Consider the following 16,629-nt stretch of genomic DNA (forward strand, 5'->3'; position numbering starts at 1 on the left):
CTGGTTAACAATAATGTGGTGTTTAAAATCACCTGTGTGTGCTCTGACAACTCTAACCTATCGTATATGAGTTGAGAAGATATTTATTGCCATTGGACTTGAATTTCGACAAACCGTAATTTTCAGATGTTTGTTTGTTATTTGGTTTTTAGGAGCATTAGCAACTAAGGCCATATTGCTCCAGGATATGCGGTGGTCATTCCCTGACCTTTCCGCATCCTCCGTATTTGGTGGTGACGGGCTCGAACCCCGGTCTAATCAAGAAGCGTGTGCTACGCACTGCTGCTCCTTCCCACCTGGCTATGGAGGCACCAATTTTCAGATAAACGTAAGGATGGTCTCTCCAAAGTAGGAATAAATGAAGCAAGAGAAAAGTTAATTTGGTGAAGATCTGTTTGTTTGTTTGTTATTTGGTTTTTAGGAGCATTAGCAACTAAGGCCATATGCGGTGGTCATTCCCTGACCTTTCCGCATCCTCCGTATTTGGTCAGCACGGGCTCGAACCTTGGTCTAATCAAGTGGTGAAGATGAATTGAGCTGTGATTGGATGTGTTTTATGGAAAAAGAACTTTCTGCTGTAGTTTACAAGGAGCATGCTGATGACTTGTTTTTTGAATAGCCTGTCTATCAACATTCAATTGATGGGAGATTATTATTATTATTATTAGGTATATTATCATATGGTGCAAGAAAGCCAAAGGCTTATGCTGCACCAGCCAAAAAAAAAATTTGAGTTACCCTGAGAGAGAGAGTGAGAGAGTGAGAGAGAGAGAGAGAGAGAGAGAGAGAGAGAGAGAGTGAGAGAGTGTCAGAAGTAGAAGGGAATCATCAAGAAAGAGAAGAATGTTATCCCACTCAGAACCCTGGGTGTGCCAAGCCCATACCAGATGTGAGCCCCTGGGGTGGAGCAAAACGATAGTCTCCCTTTCCTCAACATTAAGTAAAATATAATGGGACACAGTATTAGCTGACTGGTGTATCAGAAACCAACACACACTTCAATTTACAGATTTTAATACAGCCTATACTCAAGAACATAAAATAATCATAGTTTTGGCTTTTACTGATAGAGCACTTACTTGCCATTCAAATAATAAGGAAATGAGTTTATTACATGGAATTAGATTTAAAAAATGTGCAATCACTCAAACTCTTATAATCATAAATCATTATATAAAGCAAGATAAAAGACGAACCCCCCACCAAAAAACTGCTTATGTTTGTCCTGGCACATCTAAAAAGAGTGCCATAATACTTTCACATTATATATGTATCCAGATCAAAACCTGGATAATACCCTTAAAAGCAAAAATGCTTAAAACAGACAGTGCACAGCAAGAACTGTCTCACAGAGCTTGAATAAACAATGAAAATGTATGACCTACCTGTGATTTGGCAGGTAAGTCTCAAAGGCTTGCCAACCTGAAAAGGCTGCCCCGTCTCACACCAGTTAACATGGTAAAAGAAGTTCTGGGAACAGTATTTCATGGTGAGCCAGCTATTCTAAAGAAAAGTAATGAGAGTCTCAGAGAAATCCTAATTTTTTATTATATTTTTTTTTCCTCCTATGCAAAAAAACCACTCAGCTTTCTCTGAGTGAGATTTCTCTAGAAATCTGAGCATTGTTGAAGGTGTACACTGAAACATTATAAGGAATAAATACAATATACATAAACTGATATCTTGTTTTAATCATGTCCTTAAACTAATGTTTTCTTTACAGGTGTTATTCATTAAGAAATGATTGATTGTAGCACTTTATACAGCATTATGTAACAAGTCCTTGTTCACATCTACCATGTATGGTGCACTATGGCCATAGCTGCCAATGCACCTAATAAATCCCCAAACAAACAAACAAACTTGTTCACATGCACAACAAAATAAAATAAGGATTACAAATTTAACTTTCTCAAGCAGCTGAGGTCATGTAAAGAACATTCCCAACACCCTTGATCTTATTGCTGAAAAGCCCAATCCATGCATGAATCATTTTGTTGTACTAAAATTATTTCAAAAAAAAAAAAAAAAAGTATTTTTTCAAATAAATACTGCTGCACTTTTCTAATAGCAGTTTCAGTTTAACTTGAATATTTACTTTAAAATCAATAATAAATAAATGACGAAATATGTACTAAAAAAGTAATATTTGTTTAGAGATCATAGTTTTGAAAGCATAATGTGTTTATAAGAAATACTGTATCACATAAAATTTTAAGAACCAACACTTTCCAAAATAGAGCATAAATGTAACTTTGCATGCATTAATTTTTATATTTAACAATTCTTTTCATGAATTAATACACAATTATGTATTCAAGATGCACTAAGTTCATTTATTTCTAAGGACCCCCCCCCCCACACACACACACACACAAACACTTTCTGGGGAGAGAATACTACACCAACTGCATTTGAGCATGACAAATGATTATCATATCTTTTAAAACTTTTTTTTTTTTTTAATTGATCCCTTCCATGGCAGTATTTACAATACGTGGATCATTCATCATTCTCACATTACATATGTCGATTACAGAATCCAGCAACCTCTAAATGAAGTAAAAATTACTACTTCGCATAAGTATTGCATAACCATGGTACTCATTTGTAATATGCATTCTCAAACATCTTCGACTACAGTTGACTCCTCAAAAACATTTACTACCAAATTAAATCATCACAAGCAGACCGACTCAGACCTCCATCAAGAGAAATCAACATGATATTTTCTTATCAAGATGTTTTATAAAATAATGTCATAGCAAAAATGCTACCAATAACCAAACCAATCAAGGCTAACCAGGTTAGTTTAAGCTAGATTTTCCCTTCACCAAACCATCCTGTATTTTCTTGAGAATACCAATTCTGTTTGTGTGTTCCTCAGTGGCGAGTGATGATTATTTTAACAACGGACTCACAGTTGCCAACTTTTTAATGTGAATCATAATTGGGGGCATCTACTGAATAAATCTGATTGGTCACAGAAGTGACATCATCCGCAGCGTCTGCCAGAGACACTTCCCATGCTCACACCACTAGTCTGTGCCGAGAACTCACTATGTGATTAGAGCGTGTGATGCATTTTTTGTGACCCGTACGATATCTCGAGTTCTAACTTTTCAGAATTTTTTAATAGTATGATGGCACAATCACACTTCCTGCAGTTACTACTACAGTAAGTATGATAGCAACAATACAAGTATTTGTCCTATGACTGCAACAATACAAATAGTTGCCAACGATTTCTTGTTTCATCTCACATTTTCATTAAATTCCATTGTTAGGTGCCCCCAACAGCTGCTTATGTCGTTTCAACTACAAGATCGAGTTAGTTATTTGGTTTTTAGGAGCATTAGCAACTAAGGCCATATTGCTCTGGGATATGCGGTGGTCATTCCGTGACCTTTCCGCATCCTCCGTATTTGGTGGTGACGGGCTCGAATCCCGGTCTAATCAAGAAGTGTGTGCTACGCACTGCTGCTCCTTTCCACCTGGCTACGGAGGCGCCACAAGATCAAGTACCTCAATTGACACTGTCTTCCAGAGACATTTTGATACGTTGCAGCAGCAATTATATGTCTCTTACTTTAGTTATCATAAATCCATTGTATCTTGTCTTCCAGCTGAAATTATGGAAATTTGTGATTGATCAATAAAATATTTACAATACAAAAGCTCTTTTATTTTGTATTGTAAATATTTCACATAAAACCATCTACCAACACCTTGGTACACACGCCACTTTTTTATTCTTTTTTTTAACAACTAGTTAAATATAATGGATACATTTTTTTATTGTGAATAAAAACATGAAATATTTTCCATAACACAACATTCTACAAAATAAAACAAATATTACATAGAAAAACTATTCTAGAAAGGGTACACAAAAATCACAGCTTACATGAAAAAAAAAAAAATTATACAAATATTCAAGAAAAATTTATTCTAAAAATTGCCATATAGAATTTACTTCATTAATATTTGTTGCCGATCTTCCGCTTTGCCTTTGCTCATTGGCTGAGCGATGATTACTGAGGAAAGATTTGATGTAACGACCTGGATCAAATTGAAACAATGGTTTTCCATTTAGATTTATGATCACACATACTTAATTCTTCAGGTGTCTTGAAGAAAACCACTCTACACGTTTCTTGCCACCAAAGTGATGTAACAGGGCTTTGTTTGTTTGTGGTTTGGTTTTTTTTTTTAGGAGCATTAGCAACTAAGGCCATATTGCTCCGGGGATATGAGGTGGTCATTCCCTGACCTTTCTGCATCCTCTGTATTTGGTGGGCACGGGCTCGAACCCCAGTCTAATCAAGAAGCGTGTGCTATGCACTGCTGCTCCTGCCCACCTGGCTACGGAGGCACCTGTAACAGGGCTTTATCAACTAGAAAGTGTGCATGAGTGGATTTTAGAAGATTCTACATCTTCTAAAATAGAAAGATATTGGATCCATCAGTGTTTTAGACTGAGTGTTTGATAACACACACAATGCCTGTTCCCCTCTAAGCCTCAATCTAATGGAGTGCAAAACTTAAAAATTTAAGGGTTTTTTTTTTTTTTAAACATGCTATTTTCAAAGAAACAAAACTTTTATTAATTCTGGTGAAAAATTTTTAAAAAAAAATTACATTAGTAATATATAAACATAAAACAAGGGAGATTATTGAAACAAAGAACAGTCTCTATTCATGTTTAAAATTATAAAATTTTTTGTATCAGATTAAATTAAAATGTAATGCAAGTCAATGTTTGATGTTATCTGCAGCAGTGGGTGAGCCAGTCCAGCTACCGAGCTGGGTGCACCCACCTTGAACCAGCCCTGAAAATGAACTTGCAAGTGATCAACCTGGTCACTCTCATGGCCACACTGCATGAATATACACATGCCAGTTATATCATTACATACAACATATGACTTTTGAGGCTTAAGCATAACATGCAAAGATGAGACATTATTCACATTAATAGCATATTTTGTCCTATCATTATACATGGGTATGCAAAACTTAAGGACAAGTCAGGTTTTCACCTGTAGCTTCTCATGGCCTGGATATGGGAAAAGCATACCAAACGAACCTCGTGAAGTACAGAAATGATGAAGGAAACAATGGCGATGCAATTCACGATGGTGGGACTGTTATTAATTCTGGGTATAACCTCCATGCACAAGCACACTGTGGATGACCACCCAGGTGTGAACCAACATAAGCAGGTTCGAGGTGTGGCACCCACACCACAGGGAGGAGTGCCGCCCTCTGTGTTAACAGGCAATACTAGGTGGTAGATGACTCATCAACTGGAGCAATACCACCACTTTGCTTATTGGAGGCTTGAAGTGGTGGAACCCATGTTTAGTCTCCAGAACTAAGTTCCGGTCAACCCTTCCCCATCTCTTCCATCATGCAGTATGACTGATGACTTTTGAGGTTATGATGGACATCATGGTGAGATCCAATCTTCCTTACATTTCGAGGGTACAGCTCTAAAACGGTGTTCACAGGCCGGCCGCTAGTTAGTACACCGGACCGAACCTATTGGTAACTTTAGGAGGCTTCCAGATCAGCTAGTGTATAATCTTGCTACCTCTAGTCTGCCAGATAGTGACAGGGGGGGGGGTCCCGAGTAGTGTGTATGTGGAGGACATCGTTGAGACCACGTCATGTCAAGGATCTGGGTATATTCTTACCATGTGTACATCATATCCAAAAATTTCAGTACTTCATACAGCATGCCCCCACCACTTTTTTGCTCATCTCAGGTGCCCAAATTATTTGCTATATGATTCCTTTCATCTCAAAGGTGGTACTTATGCATATGTCCATTCCGATATTCCCTGTCAGAAACATAATTTGGAATCTCCTCTTTTCGATCTCTGGCTTAAAATCTCTCTACATCACTGTGTCAAATTCATCTGTTTTATCTACTGTTCTCCCAACTCCATTAATCACTTGGAGCTCTTTGCAACTTAACTTACTCCAGTCAAACTTTTCTAACAGTGAGGTAATTTTCCTTAATGATTTTAATGTTCACAACTCCAGCTGGCTTCCGTTTTCTAGTCACACCGACCCAGCTAGTCAAGATGCTGAGGCTTTTGCAATTATGAATGACCTTGCACAGATTGTTCATTTACCTACAAGAATACTGGACAATCCTAACTATACAGCCAACCCACTTGATCTTTTTCTCACAAACAATCCAAAGTACACAGTCGAAGTGAGTGGTCCTTTAAGCAACTCAGATCACAACTTGGTGATTGTTTCTTCTCCAATGGAGCCTTTATCTCGTGGCTATTCCCAACCTCGTATTGTTTGGCATTACAAGAATGCAAAATGGGATGATCTGCTAATTTCTTTTCTTTACCTGGGTCAGATTAGTGTTTCAAAACTTCTGATGTCAACATTTGCTCAGATCATGTCAGTGAAATTATTCTTGTAGGAATAGAATCCTTTATTCCACACTCCACTTTACAATCTCGTCCTTTATCTAAATCCCTTCCAATTATTGTCCCATTGCAATTACTTCTACTGTTTCTAAAGTAATGGAGAAATCATTAACCGCCAAATCTTAAACTACCTAGAAGCCTTCCATCTTATCAACGATCGCCAGTATTGATATTTTCTGCCTACACCAAAGCTTGCAACAATTGTAAAGCAGTTAGTAATCAGTCCAAACTAGATTTTGAACAGGCTAAGAGTTGAAAACTTGCTTCTTGCCCTAATGGTAGCCAAGCATTCTGGTCTCTTGTCACAGCTATTGGCCACAACTTTTGCCCATCTCTGCTTCCACCTCTGTCAAAACCAGACAGTTCTGTTGTCACTTCAGCCAAGGATAAAGCTGACTTGCTAGCATCCCATTTTTCTTCCAACTCCCGTATTAATGATCTAGGTAAAACATCTCCCACCATTCCCACCACGCTCCATTCAATGCCTCCTGTGGTCTTCCGTCAAAAGGATGTCGAAAGGATTTTTACGAAACTTAATGCTAATAACGTTTCAGGTCCTGATGGTATTTCTCCACTTGTTCTCAAAACCGGTGCTCCTGTTCTTTGCCGCCTTTTTTCACTTTCTTATTCCAAAGTTGTTGTTTTTTTCCTTATGCTTGGAAATTTGCTCATATCCAGCCAGTTCCTAAAAAGGGTGACAAATTCCTCCCATCCAATTATCGTCCCATTGCAATTACTTCTACTCTTTCTAAAATAATGGAGAAATCAATTAACTGCCAAATCTTAAACTACCTAGAAGCCTTCTGTGTGATCAACAATCGCTAGTATGGATTTCGTCAGTCCAGAATATCACCAGTGGATGTCGATCCACTGGTGATATTCTGGCTTATGTTACCCATTTACGGACAAATTCAATGGAAAAGTTCAGTGTAACGCAAGCAGTTGCTCTTGACATCTCCAAGGCTTTCGACCGATGAGAGCACACTGCATTTGAGAAACCTTGTCCTGCTCAATCAGCTTCAACTTCTTGAAAATCTGCTACCAATTCCTTAAATGCCGATCTTCAGGTAATTCTCCAGTGGGGCGAAGACAACTTAGTTGATTTCAACCCTTCTAAAACTCAGTCTTGTCTTATATCTCGCAAAAAGGATTCTTCTGCTCCTATGCTTATCTTTAGTGACTCCGATTTCTAGGCAAAATGATATATCTCTTTTGGGGATTACCCTGACTTCTAATCTCTCTTGGCACAAGCACATTACAAATATTGCTTCCTCTGCATCTAAAAAACTTGGTTTTCTCTTTCGCTCTCGGTGTTACTTTTCTTCCAAACACCTGCTCACTCTGTATAAATCGCAAATCCGCCCTGCCATGGAATATTGTTCCCACATCTGGGGTGGTGCCCCCAAAACCTCTCTCAGGCTTCTTGATTCCATTCAAAAAAGGGCAGTTAGGTTAATTAATGACTCATCTCTAACAGAGTCTCTGCATTCGCTGTCTCATAGACGTACTGTTTCTGCTGCATGCATCTTCTACAGATACTTCTATGGGCACTGTTCTTCTGAATTAGCTTCTATAATTCCTGCTCTCTCTTTCAAAACAGTCCGAACACGTGCCGCCACCAGCCAACATCCATTTACTGTCCAACTTCAAACTCACAGAAACAACTTTTCATCTTCCTCGTTTATTCATTCAAATGCCGTTTTCTGGAACAACCTTCCTTCATCCGTATTTCCAGAAAATTACAGTCTACAGAAGTTCAAGTCTAATGTCAGCAAATATCTCCTTTCAACTTCTCAACATCCAACTCAAGCACGGTACTAAGTACTATAGGTTCTAATACCTCTCGTGTTTGGGGTTTTCATAAAAAATAAAAACACAGAAACAAAATGGTACAGAGGAACTTTATTCAAAAATGGCAACATAGCACTGGCTTGCCATGATACAGATGCATCACTGCCAAAAATGGAACAAAGGGAAGAGGTGGTCCTCATTATGAGATATGGCCACCCCTAATGTCGATGCAGGGTTTGCACTGCCTGTCCATACTTAGAACAATGTTGTTGATAAGTTCTTGTGGTAACTTCGTCTATTCCTCTGTCAGCACCATCTTTAGCTGGTGAACATTTTCTGGTGGGTGTGGATGTGCCACTAGGTGTCTCCCCAGAGTGTACCATATGTATTCAATGGGATTTAGATCAGCGGAACGGGCAGGTCAATCCATACGAACAATGTCCTCACTTTCCAAAAACGTATCAACAACTGCAGTGTGATGGGGTGTGGCATTATCCTCCATAAATAAGAATTCAGGGTCAATGGCACCTCGGAACAGACACACATGGGAAAGGGTTACCTCAGTACAGTAGCGTGCACCAGTCACAGTGCCGCCTTCCAGTATATGGAGTTGTGTACGTCCATCCAAGATAACACCTCGACCGCCATATCAATCCCTTTCAGTGATGTTTGCTGGGTGATACCATGTGCCAGCCTCTCGCCAGATTAACTGATGTCCAGAATCACTGCTGAGACAATCTACTGTCATCAGTAAAGAGTACCTTACTCCATTGCACTGCTGTCCAGTCCTTGTGTTCGATGCACCACTATAAACGGTGTTTCCGATGGGTAGGTGTTAAAGGGACAGCGTAGTGGCCATCGGGCAAACAGTCCACCTTTGTGGAGTTGCCTGGCCACAGTAAACCGCGATATCCTGCGTCCTATGCAGTTGGTTTGCAATGGATCCCGCTGTCTAGTGTCGGTCCCTCTTGGCCCGTAGGAGTATATTGCGGTCATCATCGGACGTTACTTTTCGTGGACAACCACCACTGGTCCTTTGAACAACCGTACCCGTCGTTCTGAAGGCCGACCACGCATGTGAGACAATGCTGTGGTTGATACCGAACTCTGCAACCACACTTCTCGCACTTCGACCTTCCCAATTATTCGAGCCCTGGTAAAGCCATCCAGATGTTGTCTACTGGCCATTTTGTTGTCTGTAGCACTGTATGAAACCAACTGAACAGCCACAGTTATGCAAATTGCCACAGGCTATTTCGTTTGATTTTGTGGTAACCTTCAGAAATAGTGTTGGTCCTTAAGTTTTGCACACCAGTGTAGGATGGGGCAAAATTAGCATGTAAATCTGTCCAACAATATTTTTTTATCAGACTTTTTCTTTATCTTGCAAATTCCTCTGACCTTATTTAGCTCTCCTGAACTCTAAACAAATTTCATAAATATTTTTATGGTAGCAGTAGTAGTGGGGAGGGGAGTTCAGATTCCTTCATTATTATGCATACCCTCTACAGATACTCTTCATGATAAAACCTGTAATGTCCACTGCAAGAACAAATGAATAATAATATGGAAAGTTCTAATATTTTCTCTGAAATTTTTATACTAGGCATTGTCAGCTACTTGGACTTTGAAGAAGGGAGAAAAAAAAGTAAACAAACCATAGAAATATGTTGAAGAATACCTGAAGATGAACACACACAGTTGCTATTTTAAATAATGATAAAGATCTAAAGTGATTTTACTTGCAGTAAAATCACTTTTCCATTTATGGTAGGGGGTGCTCCAGTTTAAAAAGTAACATCTCACTTGGACCTTGGGGATGTGGGTGAAGTTGGATACAAAAGTACCCGTCACCCACATGAAATCCAGAACATTCTCTGTGGGCCACCGGGGAGGGGGGGGGGGGTTGTAGGAATCTGAAACTCAGCACTCAATTAAATACATCATGAAATGCATCATCTCTATACACTTCACAGATCTGGTCCTCTGCTCCAAGTTGTCACTTTAAAGCCATGTTCAGGCTTCAATATTGGTTTCTCAGAGGACTCAATATAGTCGCTAGAGATCCTTTCCTCATTTCATGAACCATGCTGTACTCAAACCTCAACACAAGCCTTGGAGACTGCTTGTTATCACAAGGAATTTGCTGATGCTTGCTCAACTTCTCACTGGGAAGCTAGATGCACCAAAGGTCAACATCATTTGGTGCTCGTGACCTAAAGCGAGCGCTCTCTACTGGCTCAAGGCTACCTCTCCACTCCTCACTCAACATGGTTGACAGTCTTCAGTGATGCTTCCCAGCAAACACAATCAACATATTTAATACACTCAAGGTTGACACAGAAGAGCTTTTCAAATATGCTGCTTACCAAACATGTTTTTGGGGACTATTTTCTCCTGACCCAACTGTGAAGAATACCTCCAAATTGATGATCACTGTTCACTCTATGCATAAGTACAATAGGTTTTGTCTGTCTGCAGGATACTTCAAGCTATCCCAAACCTGAAGTCTACAAATAACAGAAAGCAAGTCTAATGGTGTCCATATCAACAGAGATTTTTGTATAATGTTGACCATCTTGTATCTTAGTCACTAAGTTGATCCTGCTAGCACTCCACCCAAGATATTCTTCCATTTAAATTGAATGTGTCTCAATAATTTAAATATACTACAAATATAAACTGTTGGTGTAAATAAGATTCTATAAATATGACTCACATAAATAATATGCTGTAAACAAGACTCATGTAAATATTTCAGCAGTTGAGGCTCACATGTACTGCAATGTAACCTTTTGTACAGTTATCACCCTCCTAGCCCATGGCTGTCCAGGGACGAATCCTATAGGATTAATAAACTGATAGTAGTAATAATGATAATATGAAAATTCAACTCTAATGCAATCAAAAAAAGGACTAATATGGGAATTTTAAAAAATAATAAAAAAAAATTAAAAAATTGGGAGACAGCACTAAGAGACCCAGTGGATCACTTAATGTCACCACTAGATTACTTTTTACATAGCAGAGATCTACTAATGTAGCACTAGGAATAAATGTTCATGTTACACCTCAATATCATGAGTGCAGTAGATGTGCTATACAGCAAATGAACTAATAAGGCACATAACATATCCATCCAAGTGGTACAATAAAATCCTGTTACAGCAAACCTTTCAATGGTACACAGACCATTTTGTTCTAGCAAAATTTGGTTCTAATGAATATTATCTCAAATGAGTCACTGTTTGTATAAATAAATTCCGAGCCACTTTTATAATATGTAGGCAAGTTCTACTTTATTTTACTTAAATATTAACCATTAACATCATAATAAATAAAATGAAATGTATACTACCATAAGTAAAAATATCTTCTTCAGAGAGTACCATTTTGAAAACTTATAAGAAATCTACATGAAGAAATATAATCAGAAATACCATTAGCATTGGTAGTAGAAGCAGCATATGATGCTAGAACACAAGCTTATACAGAAAGCTTGATAAATAAATAAAGCAAAATAAAGAAATAAAAAAATCATTATACACTTTTCCCATCCATACCCTCCAAGAATCTGTCTAGTTCTTCATTGAATTTATTCAAACCATCCACTTCCACAACAACAAATGGAAGCCTGTTCCAACAATCAACTACCTGCTGGCTGAAGGCAAACTTCCCACACATCTATCCTGTCTAATAGCGGCAAACGAGGCAAGAAAGCAAGCTTGTAATAGCATCAGCCAAAAAAAAAAAAAAAAAAAAAAACAACTATCCAATTTCACCTATTCATTCCATCCAATAGTCTGTCTAGTTCTTCCATGAACTGATTTAAGCTATCAACTTCCACAACAACAGATGGAAGTTTGTTCCAGCAATCAAACATCCGCTGGCTAAAGGCAAATTTCCACACATCTATTCTGCAACTGTCCTTCCTCAATTTGAATTTGTGCCTTATCGTGTGTTTAGCCAAGGAAGAATCCAATCAGCATCAAGCTTGCTCAATCCATTCAAAGCCTTAAACACCTCAATCAGATCACCTTGCAGGAGCCTAAGCCCAAGTTTCTGCAATTTGCAGAACTGAAAGCTTTCATGGTAAGAGCACCCTTTGTTCTCCTCACCAATCTCATTGCCCATCTCTGTACTCGTTCCAGCAGCTCTACATCCTTTCTAAAAGGAGACCTCCAAACATGTATGCCATACTCAAAATATGACCTGACCACTGCCTTATACAATGAGATAATCACCTCCAACTTGCTAGCAAAATTCCTGTATATCACTGACAAAACTGCATGAGCAGTCCTGGCAGGCCATCTACACTGCTCAGAGATCTTCATATCTGATTGCACAATTACCTCCAGGTCTTTTACATTTTCCACCTGTGTGTAGTACCACACAGTTGATATGTTACTCTGGGGTTACTGCTACACATATGCAGTACTTTGCATTTGTCAATGTTAAACTTCAGATGCCATTTCTCAGCCCATCTGCCTAACTTTTCTATATCCCCAGGGGCTCACATCTAGTGAGTATGGGGTTGGCACACCCAGGGTATCTTTCTTGGTGATTCCCTTCTTCTCTCTCCCTCTCTCTCGGGGAAACTTGGAAATTTATTTTAGCTGGTGCAGCAGAAGTCTCAGGCTTCCTTTTACTATGTGGAATGCAAGATCCTGTTATAATAAAGTATTGTCATTAACCATTCTGCCAACCTTGTCATCTGCAAACTTCGACATTAAGCCTGATATGCCTTCATCAATATCACTGATAAATACAGAAAACAATGGATCCAACACCAAACCCTGGGGGACTGCACTAATAACAGTCCACAAAGGACAATGTCCATTGTTTACCACTCTGTCTTTTCCCATTCATCCATCCCTTTATGAATAGCAGCAACTTCCCCACTAATGCCACACTGCTCGAATTTGTGGCATCTCCGTAGCCAGGTGGGAAGGAGAAGCAGCAGCAGTGCGTAGCACACGCTTCTTGATTAGACCGGGGTTCGAGCCCGTCACCACCAAATACGGAGGATGCGGAAAGGTCAGGGAATGACCACCGCATATTCCCGGAGCAATATGGCCTTAGTTGCTAATGCTCCAAATAACAAACAAACAAAAAAAGCTCGAATTTGTACAGCAGTCTTTTATGTGCAACAGTATCAAAAGCATTCCTGAAATCCAAGTATAGGGTACCAAAATTATTTATTTTGCATCCAGGTGCTTTGTAACCACACCCTAATAACCAATCAAAATCGTCAGACAAGATTTCCCCTTAACAAACCCTGAAGCATAATTGTAGCCTTGCCTAGATGATCCTGAATTACTTCTTTTACCAGCAACTCCATTATTTTCCCTGGAACAGAAGTTAAACTAACAGGTCTGTAATTACTCATGTCACCCTTTGATCCCCTTCATGAATTGGGGATATTTTTGTACACATCCAGTCCACAGGGTCCACCCCTGAATTCAAGGATGCTCTCATAATTATGGCTAAGTGTTTGCTTACTTCCTTTGTTGCCTCCCTTAATATAATTGGATAGATCGCATCCATCCCAGGTGCTGCATTCACTACAATCGAGCCTTTTTCCCACAAGAGAATTTTGACTCTCGTGAAGTGTCACGAACAAGCTTTAGCTTTCCCCCACGGTAGAAAAACTGACATGGCCAAGGTCTTTAGACTTTCAAAAGATTTCATCATGAGTAGACAAAAGAAGACTGATCAGAACTGCTAAAAAGATTGTTGACAAATCTCTGCACTATCATTTTGAGATGGTGTGCATGTAGATAATCCCACAAATTTCACTGAAGTCCTCCCCCCCACAGCAATGTGATAAACCATTCCCACCACTTTCTGCCTTTCCAGATGTTACCACATACTCAAGCATTCAGTAATAAAGTTTGCAAATGTAATCAGTGCACGTTCATCAGTTATAAAACTGCAAGTAATATCCTGCTTATGATTTCCTCCTCCAAAACTCTTTTCACATTTAACAAGAAATTTAACTGAGAGTGGATTTTTGGCAATCACAACATGAAAACTGAACTGTTTTTTCTCATCCATAGTCACTTGTATGCCAGGTAACACTGAATAGCAATAAAATCACATCTTGAACAGTTTTTATTATTTTTTTAACATGTGCTATTCTGTATATTTCATTACCTTATACTGCATTATTACCTTATTATTATATATTATTATACTGTATATTACCTTATACTGTATACTATAAAATCTAATGTATCTCCTATGCAAATTTAATCTTCAGTACTAGATATTCTTCCATACCATAGTATTTTAATTATTATATACTGTATGTGTTTTTATATATAAAATATACACTGAGTGAACAACGAATTATGACCACCCCTATGAAAACTGAATCCTACCCGTTGGCCACGTAAGGTACGAGAGTGCGGAGTTAGTCGACCCACATAGCATTGATAAGGTGTCAGTGGTTCAGTAGGTAGCAAAATTCAGAGCGTGATGGATAAAAGGAAGAATTTATTGGACTTTGATAGAGGACAGATTGTGGGTGCTCGACGAGCTGGTGCCTCGATTTTCCAAACGCCTGAACTGGTGGGGTATTCGACAGCTGCCGTACTTAAAGTGTACCAGGACTGGCGTCAAAATGGTCAAACAACAACCCAAAACCGCAAAGGTCAGCAAAAGGTTGATATTAGAGGTGAGTGCCAGGTCTGACGACTCGAACAGGCACAGCACTGTTGAAGAGCTGACTACCCAATACAACATAGGCCAACCAGGAACAATATCTGGCATGACCATGCATCGCACGTATGGGCTATACCAGCAGATGACCTCTACGGCATCCTCTCCTAACCAAAGTTCATCGACATAAAAGACTCACCGGGTGCAAAGAGCATACAAGTTGGACGTTAGAAGACCAGAAGAAGGTATGCTGGTCGGATGAGTAACGTTATTTACTCCACACCATGGATGGCCATGTACGGATTTGGCATCAACAACATGAGGCTCTTCATCCATCATGCATGGTATAAAAAGTGCAGGTGTGGGGCATGTTTTTGGTATGGTGTGGGGCATGTTTCACTGGCAGGAACTTGGACCCCTGGTGCATGTGGAATAACGTATCAGTGGTCTCCGCCATCGTCAATTGCTTGCTGACTATGTACACCCCGCTGTGTTACACTTTTTCCCGAATGGCGATGGTGTCTTTTAAGATGACAATGCGCCAAGCCATCAGGCACTTGTTGGGCAGGAATGGTTTGAGGAACACAGTTCTGACTTCCAGCATATCGACTGCCCTCCGAACTCCCCGATATTAATCCCATAGAGCACTTGTGGGAAACTATGGAAAGGCATATCAGGCATCTGGATACACCAATCACCTCCATACCGGCATTGCTGACTGCATTACACACAGCTTGGTTGGCCATACCTCCCGAATGCTTCCAACATCTTGTTGAATCAATGCCACGTCGAATAGCTGCTATACTGAGGGCAAAAAGGAGGACCTAAAAAGTATTAAGTAGGTGGTCATAATTCAGTGATCACTCAGTGTATATTAGTATTATCATTCTTACTGTACTGAGACTCACTTTGACTGGCTTGAGCCTGTATCTCTATGTTGTGCTCTACTCGTCACCCTACACTAACTATTTTCCTTCTGCTAAGTCCTTCTGCCTTGTTGTCATGAAGAACAATATTGCACTGTATTTAGTATTGTACTGTTCTTTATTTTTATTAAAACTAAGTTTCAATACAGTACAGTACAACAGATACAACTTATTTTACTTTCTATGTATAATACATTAGTTTTATTTTTAATGTTTAATTTCTTTTAACACGTATTAATACAATTTACATTAATACATATTAATAGTTTGAAAATTAAACTTTGGTACAATCAAAAATTGAGTTTTGCAGGGATTTAAAAAAAAAAAAGCATAATCATTTAAAAAGGACAGAAAACATAACATAGCTAAGGGCAATATAATTTTTTTTCCTGCAACTTTTAAAACTTCCATTTTTCTCATGTTAATGCTCTATGGAAGCATTTGCTAAAATTCAGTGGCACTGTGTAGCCCTGTGTAGCACTGTGGCACAGTTATAATTTTCCAATAAAACTTTTCTTTCATTATAAACCAATACATGAACCCTAAAGAGAATAAGATGAAGAGGGAGGTATAATGACACTAATAAGTGAAGCTAAAACTAGAGGTCAAATATAAAATCTTAAGCCTTTTACATTTGACTGCCCATTGTTAAACATCTCATGATGCTTAACACTGGGCAGCATGCTCACTGGATAAATTATTTTCCAAGATGGCTTAGGCAAACAGTTTGGCAAAGTTTAAGAATTGCATAGGCACTCTTTGGCGATTTGAATGAGTAATTGGTGATGTTTTTT

General features: G+C 39.0%; 1 protein-coding gene across 3 annotated transcripts in view; it reads right to left on the minus strand.

Annotated features, from left to right (window-relative positions):
* The window catches only part of LOC150083277 (uncharacterized), a 31,990-nt gene that overhangs the window by 450 nt on the left and 14,911 nt on the right, over nt 1-16,629 (minus strand). Inside the window, exon 2 of one of the 3 annotated variants that reach the window (XM_090377146.1) lies at nt 1,386-1,503. The exons of the other annotated variants lie outside the window; for them this stretch is intronic. Within the exon in view, the coding sequence (XP_090233272.1) occupies nt 1,386-1,503 (118 nt within the window). The remainder of the gene's footprint in view (nt 1-1,385; nt 1,504-16,629) is intronic. 3 annotated transcript variants of the gene reach the window in all.

The sequence above is a fragment of the Mastigoproctus giganteus genome, chromosome 7 (assembly GCF_048544385.1).
Source record: "Mastigoproctus giganteus isolate SK-2022 chromosome 7, ASM4854438v1, whole genome shotgun sequence".
Classification (NCBI taxonomy): Eukaryota; Metazoa; Arthropoda; class Arachnida; order Uropygi; family Thelyphonidae; genus Mastigoproctus; species Mastigoproctus giganteus.